This window comes from Glycine max, chromosome 6 (assembly GCF_000004515.6).
Source record: "Glycine max cultivar Williams 82 chromosome 6, Glycine_max_v4.0, whole genome shotgun sequence".
NCBI classification, from domain to species: Eukaryota; Viridiplantae; Streptophyta; class Magnoliopsida; order Fabales; family Fabaceae; genus Glycine; species Glycine max.
The window spans coordinates 10,453,881-10,479,114 of record NC_038242.2 but is presented as its reverse complement, the minus strand read 5'-3'; the positions used below and the strand labels follow the sequence as shown (position 1 = coordinate 10,479,114).

Below are 25,234 nucleotides of genomic sequence, written 5' to 3'. Positions count from 1 at the left end.
AAATGCATAGGATTGTCATTCCCATCGTCAGAATGTTATCTAATTTTAAATTATTTAAAATATTTATTTAATATTTTAATTATTTTGAGAGGTAAATATCCATCTACAGTGTTCTATTATTGTACAGGCACAACCTATGAATTTTTTTAAAAAAAATAAAAGACAAAATTTTAAAGAGCTATTTACATTTTAGTGGAGATGGAATAAAAAAAATAGGATTAGTTTCTTAGAGATATATAATCTGATTTGGTAACTATAGGTTTACATAATGGTATAAAATTTTATTATATTCGTATTTGTAATTTTTGCCCTGGTACAGCAAAAAAATGATTTGGTGGTTGGAAAAGATTTTAAGGGTTGAGGGGAAAGGAGAGGGAAAAAAATGGTGGGTTAATTTTTTTTCACTAACATAACAAAAACAAAATTTAACTATATAAAAGTTATAAAATTAATTTATTAAATTATAAGGATTAGATAAAATTAATAAATATATTGATGATAAAATTGAAAAAAATATAAAAAAATTAAAATCTAACGCTTTAAAAAATATTATTTCAAGTAGCGTTTCAAGAAACGTTAAAAAATACTAAAAATTTTTTTTGTCAAACAACCAAATGAGTCTTTCTGATAATAAAAAAAAAATTATCTGAAATGTTTTATCGAACAACATATAAATGGGAAAGTTTTTTCATGTGAAAATGAAAAAAAATAATAATTACCATAAGAACGCTATTTTAATGACCATCTCGTAGCCAATTATGTTTAATATTTGAATACATTTAAGCTTGTTTGAGTTTGTTTATTATTAAGTTTTGAATGAACCATAATAGCTTTAACATAGTTTAAATGTTTGATTTTTCATCTAATTTTAGTTTATTTTGTTGTAGCAATAAATGAAGAAAGAAGAGAACTAGTGTTGACATCCAATTCAAGACTCTTTTAAAGAAATTTTTTAAGACTTAATGGGTCAAACATGTCAAGTTCAACGCACAATCACTCAATCCAGTGCTACTTTTGCATGCACACTTAGCGTGACATGTCGAGCTAAGCGTACAAACATTTGTAAAAAAAGGACAATGGAACACATTTGACCCTATTTAAGCTCTCAAAATGTGAATAGAAAACAAATTTAGTCGCGAGAACTATCTAGGGTTGCAGCTGAGTAGCTCACCCTTGCCCTCCATCACTTCCTTACCATTTCTTATAATATTTTTCATCTATATTTTTTTCCTTGTAGTTATGTAGTTAGTTTTATCTATTTTGAGATTGATATAGTTGAAGTCATCCTTATGTTTACATTTTGACTATTAATTTATGTTTATTATTCATTATTAAGTGTTATCTTCTATACATTAATGTTTGTTTTGGCTTGATCACCTTTTGTTTGATGTTGTGATTTAAATTGACATCAAGAAATGCTTGTGAACATATAAATGAAGATAAACACCTAATGACTTTTGTGTTTAGGGATAGAATAAGACTTGTTAGTCATCTTTTAACTATTATTCTCGAAGCAAGTCCCTTGGTTAGATTAATTAAGAGATTGATAGATTGGATAAAAGATTTAGATTCTTTTGAGGAATTAAGATTTAAGTATTTTTGTGAATTAATGATAGTAATTGGACTTTGAACTAGAGAATTAACCTTTATTTGCATGAGTATATGTTTTAGTGAAATCAATCTAAACTTTTTTATTTCTTGTTGTTTTGTCAATTTTTATTGCATTCAAGGTGTTCATAAAGATGTCAAACACATTTTTTTGTTTATTTATATTCTTGCTATTTACATTTTCACATTTCAATTAAATTATAATTATTATTTTCAAAAATCATAATTAGTGAATATTATTATTTTGTCAAGTATTACACCAGTTGATATAAATATGATATTTGAACTTTTTATTTTACATTATTTACATGATTTGATATGTTTGTCTCGAAAATTATTGAGAAAAAATAAACCCTAGCTATCAAATTTGATAAATAGCAAACACTAAAACACATAAATCATGTAATTTTTTTGGAAAAGTCATGGGATGTTATAAATTAGTCGGGTGATATTAAATTTTGAGTTGAACATATAATTGTGTGGCCTAAATTTACTTTGTCTTAAAAATTAATCACATGTTAAAAACAGGCTTCAAAGAAAGTATATGTCCCGTGTTTGTGACAAGCGCCGTCAGAGCGCGTTGGGATGGATGTGTGGCGACGGCTACACTGCCCCACTGTTGTTGCCCTGACTTATATGAGTGATGATAACTGTTAAGTTCACAGTTCAGCCCCCACCATCTCCTCCACCATCACCATTATGTTCACACTTCTCTGCCATTGGCTTGGTGCAACTCACCTTCCTCTGCGATTCGCAATTATGATAATACCATAAAATATTTTATATTTATATATTCATCAAAAACAATGCCCTTTTCCATTTTTTCTTTTAAAAAGGGCATGACAAGAAACATGATTGGGGACATTGCATTATAAAAATGGTTCTGTCCTTTTCCTTCTTTGTCTTTATTTAATATACTTTCTTCTCACATCATATATTTCCAAAGTCCTGCAACTATACCATAATTATTGCCGTATTTACTTCCCATTTCTCTTCATATAAATACTTTATTGCTTTGTCCTAAATAAATAAAATCATCAAAGCTCAAACCCCCCTCTCTCTACTCAAACTAACCACTCTGTTTCTCTTGCTCTACTTTTACCCTGTTTCCAGTGGAACAAATCTTCATCCAAATTAGGTTTTGTTTTGGAGAAATGTATGCAGAGACTGGTCTTTTCTTCCCATATTTGCACAACGTCTCTCACGGCCTTCATCAGCTTGAGGAGTACTGCAAAACCCAGAAGTCCAATGCTTCAATGGTATCTTTCTATTCCTCTCTTGTTATCCTACTGTCTCTGCTCCCTCCTCTGTTTTTGCTCTGTTTATCTACATTTTCTACTTATATCGAATAAATTTCCAAGCTTTCTTTCCTCGCTATTTGTTCCTTACTCTGAATGGTCCCTATTCATTTCTTTGGAGTAAATGGGGCTAACAAAAATGGGTTGTTTTTTATTATGGAATTAAACTTAGTTTTTCATGTGTTGATGCCTTAATTTGCACGTAAATATTTGTTTCACGCATTTCAGATATTTTGAAAATTTCTTCCTCTTTTAGTTGATTATTTGGTGGTCTTTGCCTGATTGATGATACCAAGCTGAAGAAGAAAAACTGATAACCAACCATTTTCAAACTTAATATGTGTTTATTCATTTGAGTTTTGCTTCTTCTCTTCTTTATGATTTTTTTCCCTCTAATTAATCCCACAAGTGGAAACAACTGTAATTGGATTCATACGCTGGATCTGAAAAAAGTATGAGAAAAGGAAACAAAAAAGGGGTATAAAAAGGAAGTGTTTTCTTTGTGATAGTTCCGTCATGTATAATCTTTCTTCCTATTGTTTCAAGTTTCTAGTGTGAACTCTGGGTGGAGTTTGTCTTTTTGCGCCGCACTGAAGAGGGAGATTAAAGAGAAAAAAGGACTTTTTATTCGCTTTTCTTCTTTATAATAAGGAAAAAGGGTAAAGGAATGGGGTTTGTTAATGCTCAACTTAATCATTTCCTCATGGTATTTGTCGGGCACTAAATATAATTCTAGAAAGGTTACTTCTATTTCTGCTCCTGTTACATTTAAATAAGTGGTTGAAGTAGGTTGTTTTCATGAGGTGTGTTTTGCTGTTTTGGTCACTGAAATTTCAAACAAAGTTTGAGGTGATAGTGCCTTGTAATCAGGGAAGGTGCACCTTGACTAACCCACCTTGTGGTTTTTTTCAAAGTAATGGCATCCATCATAAGCATAGGGATTTATAATGATATTGCTTGCAGCAGAGCCTTAAATAATTGACAAAGATAGGATTCGAACCTTTTCTGCTTTGGATATTTTGATGTGTGAATATTTGTTCTTCAATTATTTGCTTTCAACTGGCTTCCTTTAATCACGTGAAGGAAAATAGTGATCCATATTCTCCAGTTGAGTTATAATCATGATGGGTATTATGGACTGTGGTGCTAGTTTCACTGTGGTGTTAAGACCCAGATTTTCTTTCAAAGTCAGGTTTTGGGTTGAAGCATGGGCTTTGAATTTGAAACCATCTATTGAATTCCAACCTGAATCTATGCAGACCTTTGTATGTGAATCATGAAGGTTCAACTGAATATGTATTGGCACCTATCGTTTACAGCAAGGCTTCTGCTTTGTAGCATGAATATGGACATATGGTCTTTTCTACAGTATATGGAATTTGATTTGTACTGAAATTAAAGAAAAGAAAGTCATTTTCTTTTGTTATCTCTTTATCATCTAACCTGCAATATGTACTATTCTGATAATAAGTACTCGAGTCAATTTCCTAAGCTGGACAATCTTACATATTTCTTAGATTGTGCTTGAAACTCTCTTAATCCCTTGATCAAGTCTCTTACTGACATATATAGCTTTTTCTGTCACCTCACTATCTCAGATTGATTCTCTCTCTCTTTTTTTGTTTTTTCGTTTTCTAAAAAAGTCGAGGATAATCCCATCCATAAACCGTGTTTTGGTTGGATGACCATGATATGCAATTGGAATCTTTTGCCATTCTAAGAAATTTATAATGTGTCAGTTGCTTTAAGAATCACTTTACTTGATGGAATCTTGCAAATATCATCATGAAAACTTTTGGCAATTGGCATCATTGATGTCAGGAATATCATCTTAGAGCAACTTCTTGACACTAGTAAGTTAAACATGATAACCAATTGGAAACAAGCGTTACATGCTCACAACAATTGACTACTGGATATAGATTATAGACTAAAAATTGAAAGTGTTGTTGACATATTGTGATGTGTCTGTTCCTTTATTTGTTTCATTACAATTATTACTTTTGGTACAATAAGATTATTTCATATTTGCCTGTAATAGTTAATTGATTGTGCGGAGTGCTATTCAACATCTTTTCTGTTTTTGGTTCTAAAGCTAACATTCTGTTTTCACTTACTAGTTGTTGAATTCGGGCCATACATTCTTTACTTTTATCTTCATTGGGCTCTACAATTAAAGTTAATTTCATTTCTATAGCTGTATTACATCTGTTAATTACCTTTCCGGTTATTTCCCCATGTCTTTAATGCAGGATGACCTTGTTCAGTCTTCTGCCATGTCAGAGTATGATTTGGCAGCTGAGGGAGATCTGTTCAAAGCTCCTGAACCTATTATTGAAGAGCCAATCATGGACATGTCAGCGGCCATCTCAATGATGTCTTGTGGGGAAGATGTCTCGTCACAGGGACTAAAGTCCACTGATATTGATATTCTTCAAAATGATCAGTTTCTGAGTGAGGTGTTCTATGAATGTGAAAAGGATCTCTTAGAAAAGGCAGCAATAGAGTCACCATTCTCTGAGATTCTGGAAATCAAGGTTCCTTTTCTGAACATTGATGAGAACACAATTCAAGAAAACAAGCCATTTACTGACATGCAATTAGCAAAGAGTGTCAGCTCAGGAAGTTTGAGCTCAATGGACTGGATGCGTGGAGCTGCAATGAAGCCTGCTTTCATTGATATCTCTGCAATAGATTTCAATGCAGATTATGGCATGCGGAGATCATTTAGTGAAGGAGATATAAAGGTTTGACTTAACCTCTTTGTATATACGTTGTGTTTCCTGCTTTTTAATAAATTTAATCAAATCACTGTAAAATTTAACAGTGTCTATTGAAGGTAACAGCTTAAGGATGTGTAAAGGTCATCTTTTTTACTACACCACAGAAGTGGGAGCAACTTTGTCTTGAAGTTAGAAGTGTTGATGTTTTCAGAATTCAGCTTCTTTCCTTGACTTGTTTAGTGCGATAGCTTAAAATTTGATAGCAATGATAACTACCATACCAAGGAATAAAATTGATAATAAGTATTGGACTCTGTCAGAATCTTTGTCCACCTCAATATAGAGAGAATTCACTACCTTTTGAACTCAGTTAAGAACAAAGATTCACCTCTACCAAGTATCATCTGATATTCTGTTAATTCTCAAGATTTAAGGAGTATGAAGATGAAAAAGACAGGAATGATGAGATGACCTGAACCTGATTGCTTAATTAGAAATAACAAATTTGGCAGTCTTTTCTTATAATACCTAATGTATTAAAGATATTGCTCTTGTCAAAATCTGTTAGTTTAAATGTCTCAAAATTTGAAATCTGCTTGTTATCAGAAATCAAAAGTTCCGAATACACCAAATTCTTCTTAAGAGAATGATTCCTTTTGTCACGTTTCATGTAAACATATGATTAACTTGTTTCTTGATATACTGGAAATGCTGCTCCTTTAATGAACCTGCAGTGTAATTAAATATCTGTTACTTAATTCACCCTTATCTGAAGCCATGTCTTTTCAAGCACCCCCTCCCTTTTACATCCAGAAATGGGATACTTAATCCAGCAAATTATGCTTCCTTGTGTGGAATCAAAAACAATTTCTGCTTTAAAATACTTCCCAGTTTTTTATTCCTATAGTTTCAACCAAAATCTTGAGATTTACTCAAAACTATACTGGATTATTGATACTGTTTTTGTGACAGACTCTTGGTAATGGTAACATGAACATCGTCCAATCACCCCTTGAGAGGCCCCTTCTTATCAGCAACTGCACCAGTGAGGAACGCTTCCAAAAGCTCTCCAGATACAGGAATAAGAAGACAAAGAGGAATTTTGGGAGGAAAATCAAGGTAATTACAGGTTTACCATCCCTTTAACATGTGAGAGTTTCACACAAATCGAAAGCCTTGAAAAATTCTACGGAATGCATAACATATCTCTTGAATGTTTTGCACTGCTATCTCTAATCATGGAGCAATGGATATTATTTTGTTAATGCTTTCTACTTAGAACATGACATTTATCTTTGCCTTCTGTTCTCAAGGGTTTCTAGAATTTGTTTTCTTCAATTCCTTTTAAGGTTGTGTATATGTCATGGATGATTAGTCTATTTTATAAATGTTCATCATTCATTACCTCCACTCTTAAAGCTTCGGAATGTGACATCATCCATTGCTCTTGTTTTACAATATTAATGCAGTGAAAAGCAGCTTCACTAATAATGCATAATCCCTTGAAAAGCATTTTAGTTGTTAAGTATGGCATCAACAGTAATTTTCATATGCAACCAAGTTTTATTGATGCTATTTTCAGCCTAAACAAATTCCAAACTCAGCTGATGATATGCTTTGTTTTTCAGTATGCTTGCAGGAAGGCACTTGCTGACAGTCAGCCAAGAATCCGTGGAAGATTTGCAAGGACTGAAGAATCTGATGTCAAGAGGGAATGAATGACTTAAAACTGATTTAGTAGGAAGAAAATAGAGTTGAGTAGCTATATCTGATCAAGCTATATGGAAAAACTCAGCAGTAATATGTGATTAGAACTTATGTGGGGAGTCTCTGTTTGTTTGAGCAGATATTTGCTGAATAAACCAGGCCTCAAACTTCTTAGGCTAGTTCATCTCTTATCTATTGTATTAACGTCTCTATAGACGGAAATAACCTTCCAGATATGTAAATAGTTTTGTTGAATAATGGAAAGAAAAAAAAAAGGGTTGTACTATGTTCATATATGATGAGATGACAAGGTAACATCAATAATTTCGTTCTGTAATGTCAATTTTAGTTTTAATTTAGTTATTTATTTTTCTATTCATTTTTGTGTTCTCTAACTTAAACTTTCATTTTAACACTTTTTCACAATTGCTTTTGTCTTGAAACGTTTTTGGCTTTGGCTCTAAGTTAATTAGTTTTACGCAAAACGTTTTGGTCTAGTAGTGGCACAACACTGGAGGAAGAGGCGCTTAACTAAGGACCCATTTTGATAAGCTTATCCAGAAGCACTTCTAGGAGAAATATAAGTAACAAAGATTGGTGCTTTTGGTTATGTTTGAAAATGGTGGAGCAATGATGAATGGCACTTGGTGGAGATAACGTGATAAAAGTGTGGCAATGGGTCAAGTATCTTTTATCTTGCCTTCATTTGATTATCGGAGTGATCAAGAATGAGACTAGAACATTAAAGTTAAGGAGATAAGTGAAAGTTGAAATTTAGTGAAAGGTCACAATTGCAATTGCTTGGTAAAACAAAACACATCACAACCACTGGGTGGGGATGCCCTTTAGAAGTTGCTCCCACCCTAACCCAGTCAATCATTACATGCTAGGATAGTGCCTTGCAATTTGCAAAACGTTTCTTTTTGTAGTTCATTTTAAGTGCCCAGTGGTGGGAATCAGGGCATTGAGCACCCTCTGCATTTTTCTGCTGAGTATAAATGCATTCATTCTGTGGCTTTGGCTTCCTGCCTTCCTCTCCTCCAATCCTTTGGCAATTTTTCTTTTTTATGGAGTCATTTCTTATCTTTTCCTTTTTTATGTACTTTTTTTTCATTTTGAAAATGTTTAGCTAAACTAAACACTTGAAGTTAGACGATGTTCCATGGAAAATTTTATATTTTGTTGGGAAGGATCAGAATGCCGTGAAGGATTTATGCGGCTCTGGCAAATGACAATTAAGATTTTCGATAAACAAGACCTGCATACACCTGTATAAACACTCCATCCATCAAGTCAATAAATATAAGAAGTGAATAATGAGACTTAGATGTATACATGTAAGCATGAAATGTCTTATATAATGATAGACGACTGGAAAGGCCACATGGCAAGGCCCAAAATATCTCCATAACACATTTAATTTTTGAAATTTCAATACAATTTGTTTCTCTTAGTTTAAACCTAAATTTCTAGGATTACGCCATCCTTGAATGATTTTTAATCTATGAATGCAAATGGAAATTTGGTGTGTGATTGTGGTTTGAGTCTACGAGCCTTAGAATTCTCTAATATGGGAATAGTCATTGAGTTTTTTGTTTTTTGAATTCTTGTTCTTTATGCTGCTTCTTTTTTCATTTGGAAGCACCTATGGCATCAAAGACTTCGTGTATGTGTCGAATTACAATTTCATTTTGCACAAACTTGTGGGAAAAAATAATGTTATTTTTTTAATAAAAAAAACATAAATATAAGGTGTGTGATACGTGAAAAGTGAATTACCTTAGCATATGGTGGGCTAAAAGTAAGATGTACTATAACGTAGACTGGTGGATCATTTGCTATACTTGTTTATGCTATGTCACTGTCACTTCATTTTTTTATGGAAAAAATAATTATAATAATTTCAATTACTCAAGATCAGGACAAACAGGATTAGAGGCAATACAAACAAACAGGAGCTTCCTCTAGCTCTAGCCAAATCTAATTAGGATTAGAGGATACAGATTTTGAGAGCTCATGAAGTACATAGTTTTCTTGGCAACAATACTCTGAAATATTAAAACCAATAAAATCTTGACTAAGAGAGTTACTTACAGTTGGCAATAGTCAGGTTCAAAGCTGTTGGGTCCCAAGAGTACTGAATTTCTTTACCACAGCTTCCAGGCAATTAGTTTCTGCTATTAATTATTAAAAGTACATGGAAAGAAAAAATCCGTGCAACTGTGATGCTCATGCATAGACCAATGCTCCTGCAAGCACCACATTTTTAATCTGAGTACAAGATTTGACAGCTTTTTATTTATTTAATAAAAAATATAGTTTGTTAGTTTTTGTTAACAATATAAGATTTGACTCTGTCATTTCTCAACCAATGGACCAACCTTATAGGTTGTTGCTGCTATTAACAAACATTTCTTCATCTGTTGTGTTGTTGCAAGTGTTGTCTGGTGTTACAAGTTACAACTAGTAAACAAGTAAATTCCAACTATAAAGAGTGTGTGGGTGTTTAAGTGTTGCAAAAACCCCTCTCTCTCTCACAACAACTCCAACACCCCAGTGATTATGTGGCTCGCTTCTGCTACTTCAATGTTTAGTTCAAGTCATCCATGATTTGGAGAGTTCCATAAACTCTGGTGTTTCATTCAGAGACTGTTATACTATAAAAATTAACGTATAATGACAGAAAATTCTGGTCGTTAAGTGAATTTGGTTGCAAAATAAATTAGTGACCGAATTAATAATTAGTTTTTTGAAATTTTTCTTTTTAACTTAATTTTTAGAAGAAGAAGAAGATTTATATTTAAGAGAATAGTACTATAGTACATTACATATATTAAAAATTTTATTTAACATTTCTATTTACATAAAAAATATTTTAAATCTTTTAATATAGTTTTTTAATATTACCATATCTTTATATTTATGATAAATATGTAAAATACAAAAGTTAAATAATATATTAATCAAATGATTGGATTTGGAGTATTAGACAAAGTCAACTTGGCTGATCTATCTCATTCTTCAATACAACACAATGCAGGCCTTGGCCAAGCCTGAGATTACCAAGATCGCCACACTCTGTCACTACCCTCAGATTACCAAGATCGCAACACAATGCAGGACTCAGCTATGTAATTAAACTTACCTACATTGTTGAGCAGGGAAAACGTATGCAACCGAGGTCAACACTACCAAAGAGAAAAGCCATCAACCTATATATAAAAGGAGTGGGAGGATCAAGGTAACTAAGTACATGTTAAGTAATTAATCTTCGACTGTTTACATTGAATTAACTAAATAACAATTTTAACTTCCTTGTACGTGATGAACAGTTCATCATCCTCTTGCTTCCTCGCACTTTATTCCCATGAATTTTCTCTCTCTCTTCCCTTTTTCCCTTTAATTACATAGCTAAATCAAACAATCCACTAAACAATTTTTTTTTTGCTGTTCCGACTTTATACACCCTCTCCCTTTTGGACTACCCCTATAGAATTTCCGGTACTATGCTTTCTAAGTTATGAGTAACTACCAGCTTAGTGTTTAGTCTTTTTGGATAATAAATAAATCTTGCTATCCCTTAGCCATAAATCAGATACCCCAAAAAAGGGTATATACTCACACTTTTATTCTATGGCTATAGACGACAAACACACTAATAACGAATTTCCATGGCTTCACATCACAGTGGCCGGGAGGTTTCGTTTACGAACAAAAAGCCAATAAAAAATTAAAATAAAAACATTTTATTTTTTTTATAATTAAGAAATGAGTTCTCTCAATTTTCTAGAACCTTCATCGGTAATTCATGGTTGATAGCCAATTTATCCACCCATAACCATAAGTCCAAAACTCAGAACTGGGAGGTTTCGTCTTCAAGTAAAAAACTATCTACTTAATAATTTTTCTAGAGAATGAAAACAACCCATAAAATTGAGAAAGTGGAGTCAGTGGCATAGAGTGTGTAGATCCAATCAGAAGAACTTGGTTTCCTGATATAGCCACCCACCAAACACCACTCAATTCCCACGTGCCCAACTCATCCTTGGTGCGGACGAAGAATCAAATCAAACGCCATCGTTCAATTCAATCCCTCACTCACACTCACACTCACACTCACACTCACACATGCATCAAAATTAAATCACGTTCTTAACGAAATTAAATCCAAAGTCTTAAAATTTACAACAATAAATTTGTTTAACTGTATTTTCCAACAACAAAAAAGTGTTTAACTGTTTTAGGGTTGGGACTGGTCAGAATAAAAGCCTATTGGCACTGTTGCACGTCGTCCTCTTACAACAGAAAAACATTCTGGTCACACACAAAAAAAATGTTTTGCCCTAGTCACTCCACCAGATCTTCGGAACCAAACCTAATGCCGATTTTCATATGCAATCTTCAGCTCCACGTCCAACACCAACGTCTAAGAGCACAAAAAATAAAAAATAAAAAATTCACGAAATCCAAATAACACCCCATCCTAACAATATTGCCACCTCCCCCACCGGAGAATACCACAAAGCTTGCTATGCTATAAATATCAAAAATCCAAGAAACTAAATTTTTCAGTACTCCATTAATGTAAAATTTCAATCCCAACCTAAGCCGGAAGTGGACAACAACAACATTAACACACACACACACACGAAAAGCATAGCAAATCATGCAACAAATTCCAAGGACAAGAACGTCTACGAAAAAAAAAAACATGTTTCCCACACATAAGTGACACATTTTAGCTCCAAAATTCTTGGAACAGGTAAAATTTGGCGACCCATTCTCTCTGCTTGCAACATTGACTCAGCCATGGCCATAGCCATAGAGATCACTTACATGAAAGCTTATAAGAAATAACTTTACTCACGAAACCCGGCCCACGATGGTGAACCAGAATGCCATGACCAACAAGCTCACACAAGAAACTCGGAAGAAGAATTTGCGGTAGCAACACGCAACGCGCAAGTTAGCCTCTGGCCCCATCAACTAACTACATCTACATTACATAACAACATATGATATGAACACACTCAAGATAACGCCGAGACTTCTCTCTCCATCTATAGTCTTACTCTGTCACCCCTTTCCTTGTTCCCTCTCTCTAAAATTTTCCTAAATTAAAACATCACCGTTACGTTACAATTTTTTTTTTGTCCAGCCCCATATAATACAAATTACATTACAATTTGTCTTACCCAAAAAAAAAAAAATGTTTACGTTTCTCTTCTGAACTTCTCTCTCTCAGAGAGATCCCCTTTTTTTGTTCTTTCTCTGCTCATTCGATCTTCTCGATCAGGTTCTCCGACATTCTCGCGCCCAATTCTTTAACTTTCTTTGACCCTCTTCGCGTGTCTCTCCACGAAATTCGGCCTCGCGCTCTCGCTTCTTCGTTTGCTCTGTTTTTCTCGGAATTTCAATTCGGGATTAGGGTTTATGGGGTGTCTCGCGCGTTTGGCCTCGTGAGTGTAATTTTCCTTTCTGGGGTTCTACAAGTTACGATTTTAACATCATTCGCGGCTTCAATTTAATGCGGGTATCGTGATTTGTTCCCCGCAGCGCGAACCATGATTATCAAACGGAATTTGAAATCCCAAATGCCGAGTCTGAAACGGGTCAAACTCGGTGACTCGGTGGGCGAGAATGATGAGTGTTCTTATGCTCGTAAGAAGAGAAAGACCAACAACGGTTACTACCCTTTGAACCTTCTCGGCGACGTGGCCGCCGGCGTGATTCCGGTGAGTTTTCACGGGCTGCTCGGTGCCGCCGGCGTGGTGGAGAAGGGGTTCTCTGCGGCATGGTGCAACGGAGTGGAATCGAACGTGAAAAACGAAGTTGTCGTGGAAGTGAAGAAGAAGAACGAGGTACAGCGGCCACCGCTGGTTAGAACTTCGAGGGGGAGAGTTCAGGTTCTCCCTTCGCGGTTCAATGATTCGGTTATTGATAATTGGAGGAAGGAGAGCAAGAGTAGTAGTGGTGGCTTGCGTGATTGTGATTATGATGAAGAATTTGAATGCAAGAAGGAGAAGTTCAGCTTCAAGGCACCCAAGGTTTGCAATAATAATCAGAAGAAAGGGAAAAGCGAGGAGAAAACGGGTTCTAAGGCTCGTAAGTACTCGGCATTGTGTAATAGTTTTGAGAGGAGCAAGTGTTTGAGTTCGCCTGGTGATGGTTCATTGGCCTTGAGGCACAGCGGGGCAGCCGCGGTTGAAGAGGATGATGAGAAGGGAAGGTTTTTGGAGGTGGAAAAGGTTGGTTTGATGGGTTTGAAGGAGAAGAGAAATGGGTTGTTTGGGCCAGAAGATTTTTATGCAGGTGATATAGTGTGGGCCAAAGCTGGGAGAAAGGAACCTTTTTGGCCAGCCATTGTTATTGATCCTATGACTCAGGCACCTGAGTTGGTTCTCAGGTCTTGTATAGCTGATGCAGCTTGTGTAATGTTTTTAGGGTATGCGGGGAATGAGGATCAAAGGGTATGTATCATGTAATGTGTGACTATTATGAATAATTACTACTTCCTATATGAAGAACACTTGTTGTGTATTTACTGTGGTTTTTGATGATTTGGGCAGGACTATGCATGGGTGAACCATGGGATGATTTTTCCATTTATGGATTATGTGGACAGGTGTGGAGGAGTTGTTTTTTTTTTCTTTTTCTGTTTGTTTGTTTGTTTACGTTGTGTGAAACTACCACTACTTGGTGTTTCTTTGTGGAAGGAGTTTTTGCTTACTAGGTGTGATATTTCTTGGTTTAGGTTTCAGGGGCAGTCTGAGTTGAGTTACTATACTCCTTCTGACTTCCAAATGGCGATAGAGGAGGCATTTTTGGCGGAGAGGGGTTTCACAGAGAAGTTGATAGCAGATATAAATACAGCAGCTAGTAGCAATGGTTATGATGATTCTATTCTGAAAGCTTTTCAGAAGGTCAGTGGTTCAAACCAATATGCAGGATATCATTTTCTGAACCAGGTAAGTCAATTACAGTGCTTCTTTTTTCTTCTTTCGCCAACTATTTGGGGAAAACTGCATGCTAAAATTCTGCTGCATCATATTTAGGGGACACTTGAGGAAAGCTAATGCTATCTCCATCCCTATATATAAAACTCTTTTAACTATTTCAGTAAAATTAGGAAAGTTTGTTAACATAGTTTATAGGATTGAATTTGTTAACAATTTGTATTACTTTTTCAAAATTACCCTTTAAGATTATTTGACTTATAATCTCACTTTTTTGCTTATTTGCTTTCCACCCAATTATTTGTCATTTTCTGCAATCCTTGCAAGAGAGAAAGAGTGTATCTTATTAATTTATAACATTTTTTGTTTATTGACTACGTAATTAATGGTATTTTGATAAAAATAAAATAAAATAATGCAAGTGACAATTTGAAGGTCTTATATAAAGGGGCAAGAAAATTTCTCAAGAAAAGTCTTATATACAGGAGCAAGGTAATAAATGATAATATACTTAGTTTGCAACTTGAAATAACTGCGGCTCTGCTAGTTTCTTTTCTCATTTGTTGGCCTAAGACTGACTTGACATACATTTTTTTATATGTTTTGATTATGTAATTATTACTCTGTATAAGTGAGGAATGGTGCCAAAGTTTAATGGTTCATTGATTTGAATTTCCATTGCAGGATTTATTTGATAAGAAAGAAACACGGCCCTGTGAAGCCTGTGGGTTGAGCCTTCCTTACAAGATGTTAAAGAAAACAAAGGATTCAAGTCCCGGTGGGCAATTCCTATGTAGAACATGTGCTAGGGTTTGTATATCTTGCCTTTTTCTACCAACAGATTATATTTTGATCTGGAACAAAAGCATTATAATTGAAGTTCTGAATTTGTTTAGAATTTTTTCAGTCTTTAAATCATTTTCTTTTCCAGCTAACAAAATCAAAGCATTATTGTGGCATATGCAAGAAGGTTTGGAACCATTCAGATAGTGGAAGTTGGGTAAGTTAGTTAAATCCTGTTAACTAATTAAGGTTATTCTTTGCTTCTCAAAGACTCTTATTGCTTTGTATTGTAGTATTATTTTTGTTTTTACCTTTGTGAATGTCTCCTCCAAATTAGGTGCGCTGTGATGGATGCAAAGTGTGGGTGCATGCAGAATGTGACAAAATTTCTAGCAACCTTTTCAAGGTATATCCATTACTTGATCTTAATTACTTGATATCTTAATATTGCCACTTGTCGGCATTTGAAGCTCATAAAGTGTCATTTTGATTTTTTGCTGATTGGTGTATTCTTTTTTTCGTAGAATCTTGAAGGCACTGATTATTACTGCCCTACTTGCAAAGCCAAGTTTGATTTTGAGTTATCTGATTCAGAAAAACCACAGCCAAAAGTGAAGTAAGTTTGTTGTGGTCCTTTTATTTAACTCCTCCAGCCCTGGCTTTTTGACATAACCTAATGATTTCATTGCACGAAGCCAATCTGTTGTGATTCAAGTTCATATACCAATTTAGAATATTTCTATTTCAAGTTCATATTGGGTAAAAGTTTATGTTAGACCCATTATTGGTGGGACCCACGTGAAATTTGTCCAATAATAAGGAGTGCGTCAAAGAAATTATTGTAGCATTTCAGAAAAAAAATGTTAGATTATTTGTATTATTTCTTACTGTAGTGGATGCTTTGGTACAGGTGGAGCAAAAACAATGGGCAGCTAGTGCTTCCAAATAGGGTCACTGTTCTGTGCAATGGTGTAGAAGGCACATATTTCCCAAGCCTTCATTCGTAAGCACAAAGTCCTTCAGAAGAATTTGACATAAAAAATTTCCGTCCTCTGTTGTGACTATCATTTTATTAACTTATTAATTTTTAAAATTGTTAAGAGTTATTCATTACTTGTAATTAGTCATATTTTAAAGGTGTCATAAGTAGTAATTTATTAATGCTTTTTTCAAGATTGGCAATTAATACCTATCTGATATAATCTGATTTTGTGATTTTGCTCTTTAGAGGGAGAATGTAGCACTAGTTTGCTAATGAGATTCTATTTTCCTAAAAAGGAATGAAACTGTGGTTGGAATTTTTAGGAACATTCCTGCTTATGTTCTTTGTTTTAGTTTTTTTTTTTGCACAGCAAAAATCATATAGTATTATATATAGATCAGTACTAGGTGTACTGAAAAGATCAAATAATTACAAAGGCATATAACTGCCAAATCCAACTATAGGGGAGTAAAATACAAAAGCTAAGACCAAAAAGGTCAAAAACCCCCTAAGACAGCTCCTCCTTCAATCTAATAGACCATTGGTTAAAATGAATATGGAAATCTTTGTCCATACATTTGAACCATGACCAAGTAAGGAATAAGGCTTCATCCATGACTTTTTGAGGGTTGAAAATCTGGTTTTTAAAAACCGAGAGATTCCTGTGCTTCCAAATAGTCATGGCTAGAGCTATCCATAACACCTCCCATCTCTTGTCTATATATCTTTTCGTATTCCAATGAGAGAATTGCATGAAATGATTCTTAGGCTCAATGGGGAAAGGGCCCACTCTATTGACCCAGCTCAAAGCCTCCCACCAAAGACTCCTAGTTCGTGTGCAAGAGAACATGATGTGGCCGACGCTTTCTTCTTCAAGATCACATAAAGGGCATCTATAGGAAGGCAACTCCACCTGTCTCCTTCTCAGATTAGCCTTAGTAGGCAATCTGTTTTTGAAAATTCTCCAAGAGAAAACAATTGCACTTGGGGGAATTTTCAGATTCCAAATAATCTTGGAAGCGCTGTCTTCATTATCAAAACTGCCCTCACCCTTCAAGAGATTGTAGGCTGACTTTGTGGAATAAGCTCCACTAGGATCAGCCCTCCAAATAAGAGAATCCAAGTTAGAGAGGTGGATCTGAACATCATCAATGTCATCCATGAAAGCTGCTACCATATTAATTTCGTGATGTTCTTTGTTTTAGTTCTTTAAGAGTTAAGTTTTATTAGAAATCATGCCCAAAGAATATTCTCTTTTTCTCTTATAACCCTTGGAAGAATTCCTAATTTTCATCAATTTGTACAATGATTAAATTTCCACCAAAATTTGTGCTAGACAACAATACTTGACATAGTTTGTTTCACTCATACTAAGGTGCTAGCACAGCTTTTCTAATATCTGATGTAGCTTAAGATTCAAATATCATATTACAATGTTCCAAATTGGCTGGTTCTATTTTGAATGCACTGTTGTTATTACTTCTAGATTGGAAAATGATCAATTTCTTCTCTCTCTCTCTCTGTGGTTATGATGTGTGTTCTTCTCTTTCAGAGTTGTGTGCAAGTGTGGGTTTTGTGGGACAGAAAAGCAAGCACTTAGTGAATGGGAACGACACACAGGTTCCAAATTAAGAAATTGGAGAACAAGTATTAGGGTGAAAGACTCCATGCTACCTCTGGAACAATGGGTTTGTATATTAATATTATTTAATTGGGGTTCATAATATTCCCTTGTCTCTTTGTGCTAAAAATATACTAATTATTGGTTAATTTAGTCTATTTGTTCAAGTTTCTGCCCACCCTCTTTTATACATTTAATGTATTTATAGGCTTGTTACGTATAAATATAGTATGGTATTCTTGTTCCAATCAGTATTATAATTATTAATTTAAGTTTTCTCCATCTTATGGATTAGGTCTTAGATTTATTTGAATTTTATTTCTTCAGTGTCAAAATGCTAATGAAGTCATGATACTGACCTATTGAGAATGAGAATCTGGGAACTCATAATATTATTCTCATTGTATGACATGCGACACTTAGAAGAAGAGTCAGGTTGCTGTTTTTTTTGGGGGGTGAGGGGGGTTCTCTGTTCTAAGACATAACTCATGCAACTAATACACTAATATTTGATTTCTCAGATGCTGCAGTTGGCAGAATTTCATGCTACTGCTCAGGTTCCTGCCAAACCTAAGAAACCTTCTCTAAAAGAAAGAAAGCAGAAGTTGCTTACCTTCTTGCAAGGTGACTTTTACTTATTCTGTTTGCATACAACTTTTCATTTTGATGAGTTTTCCAAATGAAGTTCTCATAGTGATAATTTTACTGTAAACTATTTCTCTGACAGAGAAGTATGAACCTGTTCATGCTAAGTGGACTACAGAACGCTGTGCTGTTTGTAGATGGGTTGAAGACTGGGACTACAACAAAATTATCATTTGCAACAGGTAATGTAACAGTTTCAGTTCAATTTTTTATTTGGCCAATATTCAACCCATAAAGAGATAGGGATTTGAACAAGATGCTGCATATATCTACAGATCTTGTAGGCAATAATGATTTAACCCAGATTTAATTTTTATCTGTATTTTGAAATATCATATAGAACAGAAGTACCTCTAGTGCATTTGACAGGAATATGCTCCTCACTTAATGCTTTCAATTATATTACTGCAGCTTGCCATTCTGACTAATCATTGTTACAGCTTTGTCATTGATGCAGATGAAGCAAGATTTTTGTGGTTACTCTATGTTGTATTGCAATTAAATCACAAATAAATTATATATGTTACAGATGTCAAATAGCAGTTCATCAAGAATGCTATGGAGCAAGAAATGTCCGAGATTTTACATCTTGGGTTTGTAAGGCTTGTGAAACACCTGACATCAAGCGGGAGTGTTGTCTTTGTCCTGTAAAAGGTATGTCTTTGACAAAATTTCAAATGTTGGGTATATAAAGTGGTCATCTTTTTTTTCCTGGGTATGATGTAGACTTACCTCTGTGATATCTATGTTTTGGAACTGTCCTGCCTGATTTTTTAACCATGAAATAAACAAAGTTTTACTGTTACATAAATGCTCAAGTTATTATCAAGGAGCTCTGCAGATATGTTTCTACCTTGGTTTTGATGACTACAATCTTTTTCTCCTAAACTATTTTTGGACTCCCAGGTGGTGCTCTAAAGCCGACTGATGTTGACACATTGTGGGTTCATGTCACTTGTGCTTGGTTTCGACCTGAAGTCTCTTTTGCTAGTGATGAGAAGATGGAGCCTGCTTTGGGTATTCTAAGTATTCCATCAAATTCTTTTGTAAAGGTAAAGTATCTGCTGCTAAAATTCCCCCCTGAAAAGGAATGTTAGTTAGTCACCAGTTAAAGTGATTTTATTCTTTGCATATTCCACACTATGTCAAAGAATTATTTTAACCACTTAAAAAACTAGAAGAATATCTATCTGATTTGATTATTTTGTTCATTGAGTGTGGTATAAAGGACATTATCTAGACTCTGAATTATTTAATATCCTTTTATCATTTTGATATCGCTTGATGAGGATGAGCCTTGGCACAACTGTAAGGTTGCTGCCTTGTGATCTTGAGGGCATAGGTTCAAATCCTAGAAATAGCCTCTTTGCTTGTGAGAGTATGGCTGTGTTCGTCTACCCTCCCCAAACTCCATTTGGTGGGAGCTTCTTGCATTGGGTTTCCTTTTGATGTCTCTTGGTCCACTCTAATGAATACAATCTAAAAGTCTGCATTACTTGAATTTTCAGATTTGTGTTATTTGTAAGCAAATTCATGGTTCGTGTACACAATGTTGCAAGTGTTCTACTTATTTCCATGCCATGTGTGCTTCAAGGGCCGGTTATCGAATGGAGGTGAGAGTTCACTCAGATTAAATTGGCTTGCTTGATATCTTGTGATTTGAAAATTTCTTTTAATTTTAAGCAAGTTTAATGGCAATTTTCAATTTACTTCCCTGTTTTAATTAAAACATATATGAATTTATCTTTAATAATGAGTTGATCAGTTGATGACTGATTACCATTACTCACCAGTCTCATTCGTAGAACATGCATTTTCAATTTGGACTTTAATAAGAATAAAATGGTACAAGAAGACTAACAAGAATCATACTATTGATAGCGCCCATTGGCATCAATTGATCCATGTAGCTGAACCATATCTAATGAGATAAGAATTGATTGTTGTTGTATTCTGTTAGACTTCAGAAGGAAGACATGGTACAAGACTAAGATCATATTATTGATGCCCATTGGCATTAATTAATCCATGTAGCTAAACCATATCTAGTGAGATAATACTTGATTGTTGGTGTATTCTGTTAGACTTCAGAAGGAGGAGAGGACATGGAAAGTGTACATTAGATGGAATAAAAACAGTTACCTGGTTACGACAGTTAGATGCTCAGTCAGCTGATATTCTGTTAGTCAGTTGGGTGGTTAAATAGGGCCTATCCTTGTAAAGGAGAATTCTCCTTTTTCATTGAGTGTTCTAATAACAGAATCATTCAGTTTCTTCCTTTCTATGTTTTATTTTCTATTAGGATTCTTGGGTTATAGAGCCCTAACACATTCTTGAATGTTTTATCTGTTGGGACAATTTTATTAATTTTCTCCCCGTTAAATGCAGTTGCATTGTTTGGAGAAAAATGGCAAGCAGACAACAAAAATGGTCTCGTATTGTGCTTATCACAGGTATGCAATCCTCAATTGTGATTAATCATCCTCTTTTGCCCCTTTCTACCATTTTCTTTGTAGACTTTGCTTTTTCCCCAACAATTGTCTTTTTGTAATTGCAAAAATATAGGTTTATCTGAAATTCTCGTTAATCTAAATCTTATTTTCAGCCTTTCATCTTAATCACGTCTATTGTTTTTTGCAGGGCTCCCAACCCAGATACAGTTTTGATTATGCAAACCCCTCTTGGGGTCATTTCAACTAAAAGCCTTCTCCAAACTAAGAAAAAAAGTGGTTCGAGGCTAATCTCATCCAACAGAAGAAAGCAAGATGACACTCCTGTTGATAACACTGAGCATGAGCCATTTTCTGCTGCTAGATGCCGTATCTTTCAAAGAACAAACCATACCAAAAAGGTAGATTGGAGAAAATTGTTGTTCATGTTGGTGAATGTTTGTAAGCTAATACTTAAACAACATAGCTATGTCTCTGTTATTTATTATATGTTAATGTTAATTGTCCTGTTTCTATTTCCAGTGAACGTGTTTTTTGTGTTTAAACATTAAAGATATATTAGCTTTTAATCTGTGTTACCAATATATATTGTATTTTTGCCAATAACTAATTCTTCTTCACCAAAATGTGCCGGATTCTGCTACTAGCATGGATGTAAACTTGTATGTGGGGCATATCGTAAAAATATCATGGTTACTGCTTTTATTGCTTTGATTTCTTTGTTTCCATGCTCATCTTTTGGACCTAGTTATCTACTATTGCCTGCAACTTTAAAAATTAAAATGCTCAACTTCTCATTCTTTTTGTAGAGAGCAGCAGATGAAGCCGTTTCTCATCGTGTGAGGGGTCCCTATCATCATCCTTTAGATGCAATAGAGAGTTTAAATACACACAGAGTAAACCTTTTTATCTTCTGAAAATTGTATTAGATTTCCTTATTCATTCTTTTAACTTGAATTTAAGATTTGAACTGTGTCCCCCTCCTTTCTTTCCCTTCTTTTGCTAAGTTTTTTTTTCTTGTCTCTTCCCTCAAACAGGTAGTACACGAACCTCAGGCATTTTCTTCTTTCAGAGAACGCCTATACCACTTGCAGGTAATTCTTCTCTTTCTAAGGTGGATTATTTGCTTCAGCAGTCAATTTTCTGACTGTTTTATGGGTACTTTGTATGATTCCAGAGAACCGAAAATGATCGGGTTTGCTTTGGTAGATCAGGCATACACGGATGGGGCCTCTTTGCACGTAGAAATATTCAAGAAGGAGACATGGTATGAATGTTATGCTCAACTATGATAACATTAATAGACCCACAACCTGCTTGTGTGTGATGGTCAATCAATAACGATTGATACTTTTATTAGTATTATGAGGACCAATGGGATTTTGGACTACTTGAGCATTTAGAACTTGGAAGTTCAGCAGAAGTGATTTATTCTATTCTGTTTTGCATAAAACTGAGGCAGATAAAGGGGAACCCTTTAAAAAATCATCATTATGACTTCTGTCATGCAAGGGAATACCCATTTTCGAAGCTGTGTTCTTCAGGCTTTGTCAACTAGTACTAATATAGTATAGTGATTCATTGCAACTGAATATCTTTGGGCCTGTTTGATTTTAGGAAACATTTTCTGTTTTCATTTCTTGTTTTCACAAATAATTATAAAAATGCCACTTTTCTTTTTATTTTGTTTCCTATATTTATAAATATTAACAAAATACAGTTAAAATAAGATGATGTTTTTTTAATTATTTGTAAAAATAAAGAATGGAAACAGAAAATGTTTTCTTAACCTAAACAGGCCCTTGACAACCTTTTGCTTTCTACGTAATTTCATATAGTAGAACATAAAAAGCATGGAGAGCACGAAAAACACACTATCTAGCACACTCTTTCTAACTCACTCTACCAGTTGTTAAAATTGATTGAAATCTACAAAATTAGGAGAGAAACTCATTAAATGAGAAGTGTAACCTGCCCAAATATGTGATTTCTAATAAATTTTAGCCAATGATAGAGTGTGTTGCTAGCATTTCTCAAACATGTAATATGTCATGGTATTTGTGGGCATCGTTTTGAATGCCAGCACAGGCTGATAAGGCAATTTGAAAATCATGATAAGCCGGACAAAGTCTGGTCTAATTGCCATCTCCTCCTTGCCTGTCTTTTTTTTTGTTTTTTCTCTTGCTGTTTTGGTCCTGAGAATTCTTCTGGACTGGTTCCTAGTTCAGATGTTTGCAACATATATCGTCCATTGCTTTCATTATGATTCTAACATTAGCAAATGCATGAAATTATTGCCATTGGATCCCTTATGTTTTCTTAGCTTTCCATGTACAACCTTTTTCTGTAGCAATAGTGAGCATGATTTTAATCCTAAGCAGGTTCTTGAATATCGTGGTGAACAAGTGAGGCGCAGCATTGCAGATTTGAGGGAGGCACGCTATAGATTAGAAGGGAAAGACTGCTACGTGAGTTAATTCCCCTATGTCTGCCTTTTAATGGCACACTGGTCATCATATTATTTATGTCATGTTATCAACCTAAAATGCCCTACTCTTGTCTTTGCAGCTGTTTAAGATAAGTGAAGAAGTGGTGGTAGATGCCACTGATAAAGGGAATATAGCTCGGCTGATTAATCATTCTGTGAGTCAACCTAAACTTGAATTGACATTTTCTGTATATCTTTGTCCTCTCGGATTCTCAACTCTGGATAATAGTTATCTTACCTGTTCTTTGGTTCATGTTAATACAGTGTATGCCAAATTGCTATGCCAGGATCATGAGTGTTGGTGACGACGAGAGCCGGATTGTACTCATTGCTAAGACTAACGTGGTTGCCGGTGATGAGTTAACGTATGTCTCTCTCTTTGTGTGTGTGTGCATGTGTTGTAGCATGCATGTTCTGTATAGTTGATGCTGGTTGTTTTGGTTTGGGCAGGTATGACTACTTGTTTGATCCTGATGAGCCAGAGGAAAACAAAGTCCCGTGCCTATGTAAAGCTCCAAACTGCCGGAAATACATGAATTAGGAAGGATTATACAAATGAAATGAAAATCAGATGACAAGACTCAAGAGTATTGTTTCTTCTCCGCAAGGAGCACTAACCCCCCATCCCCTCTTCTGCAGGGAATCAACAGTTACACCAAAGCTGTATTTTTTATCAAACCAAAAGAAGAGAAAAAAAAAAAAAAGGCATAGTTTAGCGTTTTTCTTTTACCCTTTTGGTTTCCTTTAGACATTCATCGAATTTTAATAAAAGCTAGATTTGGTAGCTTTTTGGCTCTTGGCGGCTCTGTAAATGAATCACCCCATATTACTCATTTTCTTCCATTTAATGTTAACCGATTTCTTTCCCTTCATGTTCTACCAATCTAATTGTATGGAAAAAAATACCAACAAAAACGTGTTGCACCCAGATGATGTTCATTTGATTTAAAAGAAAAGTACTTTATCCTTCTACGATGTTTCTCCTAATAATATTAGTATTTTTATATAAAATAAAAGTCATTTAATATTTTAAAAACATACGAAGTTTATTATACTGTTTTATTTAATAATCGATAAAATATTGATAGAGGATTTAGAATTGTTCAATTTAAATTTTAAATTGTTGGATACGTTAGTGTAATCCTTTGAATAAAATTTCGTCCTTCAGAGCTCTCTCTCTCTTACGTGTTTTGTTTATAAAAAAAACATCTAAATTTCAAAATATTAAAAAATCTTTCAAGTTGATCCCTACACTTTATTGAAATTATTTATATAATTTTATTAATTTAAGAATTATTTAAGAGAGTGTAATATTAACAGTTTGTTTAAAACATTTTACCCTTTAGTTTTGACTTCTTTTTTTTACAATTTAGTTTTTACTTTATTAAATTCATCCTATCACCATCAATTTCACATAAAATAACTTTTAGAAAAAAGTTGTCTAAAACTGTGTGTTCACCTCGTATTGAAGGTCAAGGTTTGTCTATTCAAAATAAAGCAAATAAATAAATTACAAATTATAATCTAAGTTAAGGAGTTTCTTTTTTTCATTATTAATATTATTATGGCCTTGCAGTTGCAGAACCCTAGCTAGGTATTGATTGTAAAGGCAATTGATGGTATCTTACTCTTTCTGGCGTGAATCCAAGAGGATATACAATATCAAACATCAATTAACATGTTTGTTTCACAAGGCTTATTCGACGCAATCCGACCGTATAATAATCCTTTAAATAATCACAAAGTAAAGCCTTGTAACAATCGATTGTTAAAGCTTATGAACTATTTGTTCACAAGATAAATTCCGAAGAAAGAAATGACAAGAATAGCATGAAGACAGATTGGTGTCCCAAGTACGAAGAAATTACCAGGTTAATGTTTATCCACAAGTGATGTGAACTTGTTGGAGTTGGAGAAAAGGTGCACAGTTTGATGAGATGTGTGTCACTCGGCTATCACAATTCACTTCAGTA

At 34.4% G+C, this 25,234-nt stretch overlaps 2 protein-coding genes across 2 annotated transcripts; both read left to right on the top strand.

Moving 5' to 3' along the window:
* The first annotated feature begins 2,638 nt into the window (after nt 1-2,638).
* Nucleotides 2,639-7,709, top strand: LOC100820570 (CCT motif-containing protein). The gene is made up of 4 exons (NM_001253191.2): nt 2,639-2,867; nt 5,159-5,653; nt 6,602-6,748; nt 7,258-7,709. Exons 1-4 carry the CDS (start codon nt 2,763-2,765, stop codon nt 7,345-7,347), a joined length of 837 nt encoding a protein of 278 aa, NP_001240120.1. The 5' UTR covers nt 2,639-2,762; the 3' UTR covers nt 7,348-7,709.
* A 4,312-nt stretch (nt 7,710-12,021) lies between these two features.
* Nucleotides 12,022-24,133, top strand: LOC100811337 (histone-lysine N-methyltransferase ATX4). The gene is made up of 23 exons (XM_003527932.4): nt 12,022-13,806; nt 13,906-13,961; nt 14,091-14,304; nt 14,977-15,102; nt 15,224-15,292; nt 15,413-15,481; nt 15,600-15,691; nt 15,986-16,078; nt 17,610-17,745; nt 18,200-18,302; nt 18,406-18,505; nt 18,853-18,977; nt 19,230-19,375; nt 19,832-19,936; nt 20,712-20,776; nt 20,964-21,174; nt 21,583-21,669; nt 21,811-21,867; nt 21,951-22,040; nt 23,155-23,241; nt 23,342-23,416; nt 23,526-23,626; nt 23,712-24,133. Exons 1-23 carry the CDS (start codon nt 12,901-12,903, stop codon nt 23,800-23,802), a joined length of 3,204 nt encoding a protein of 1,067 aa, XP_003527980.1. The 5' UTR covers nt 12,022-12,900; the 3' UTR covers nt 23,803-24,133.
* The last annotated feature ends 1,101 nt before the right edge of the window (nt 24,134-25,234 follow it).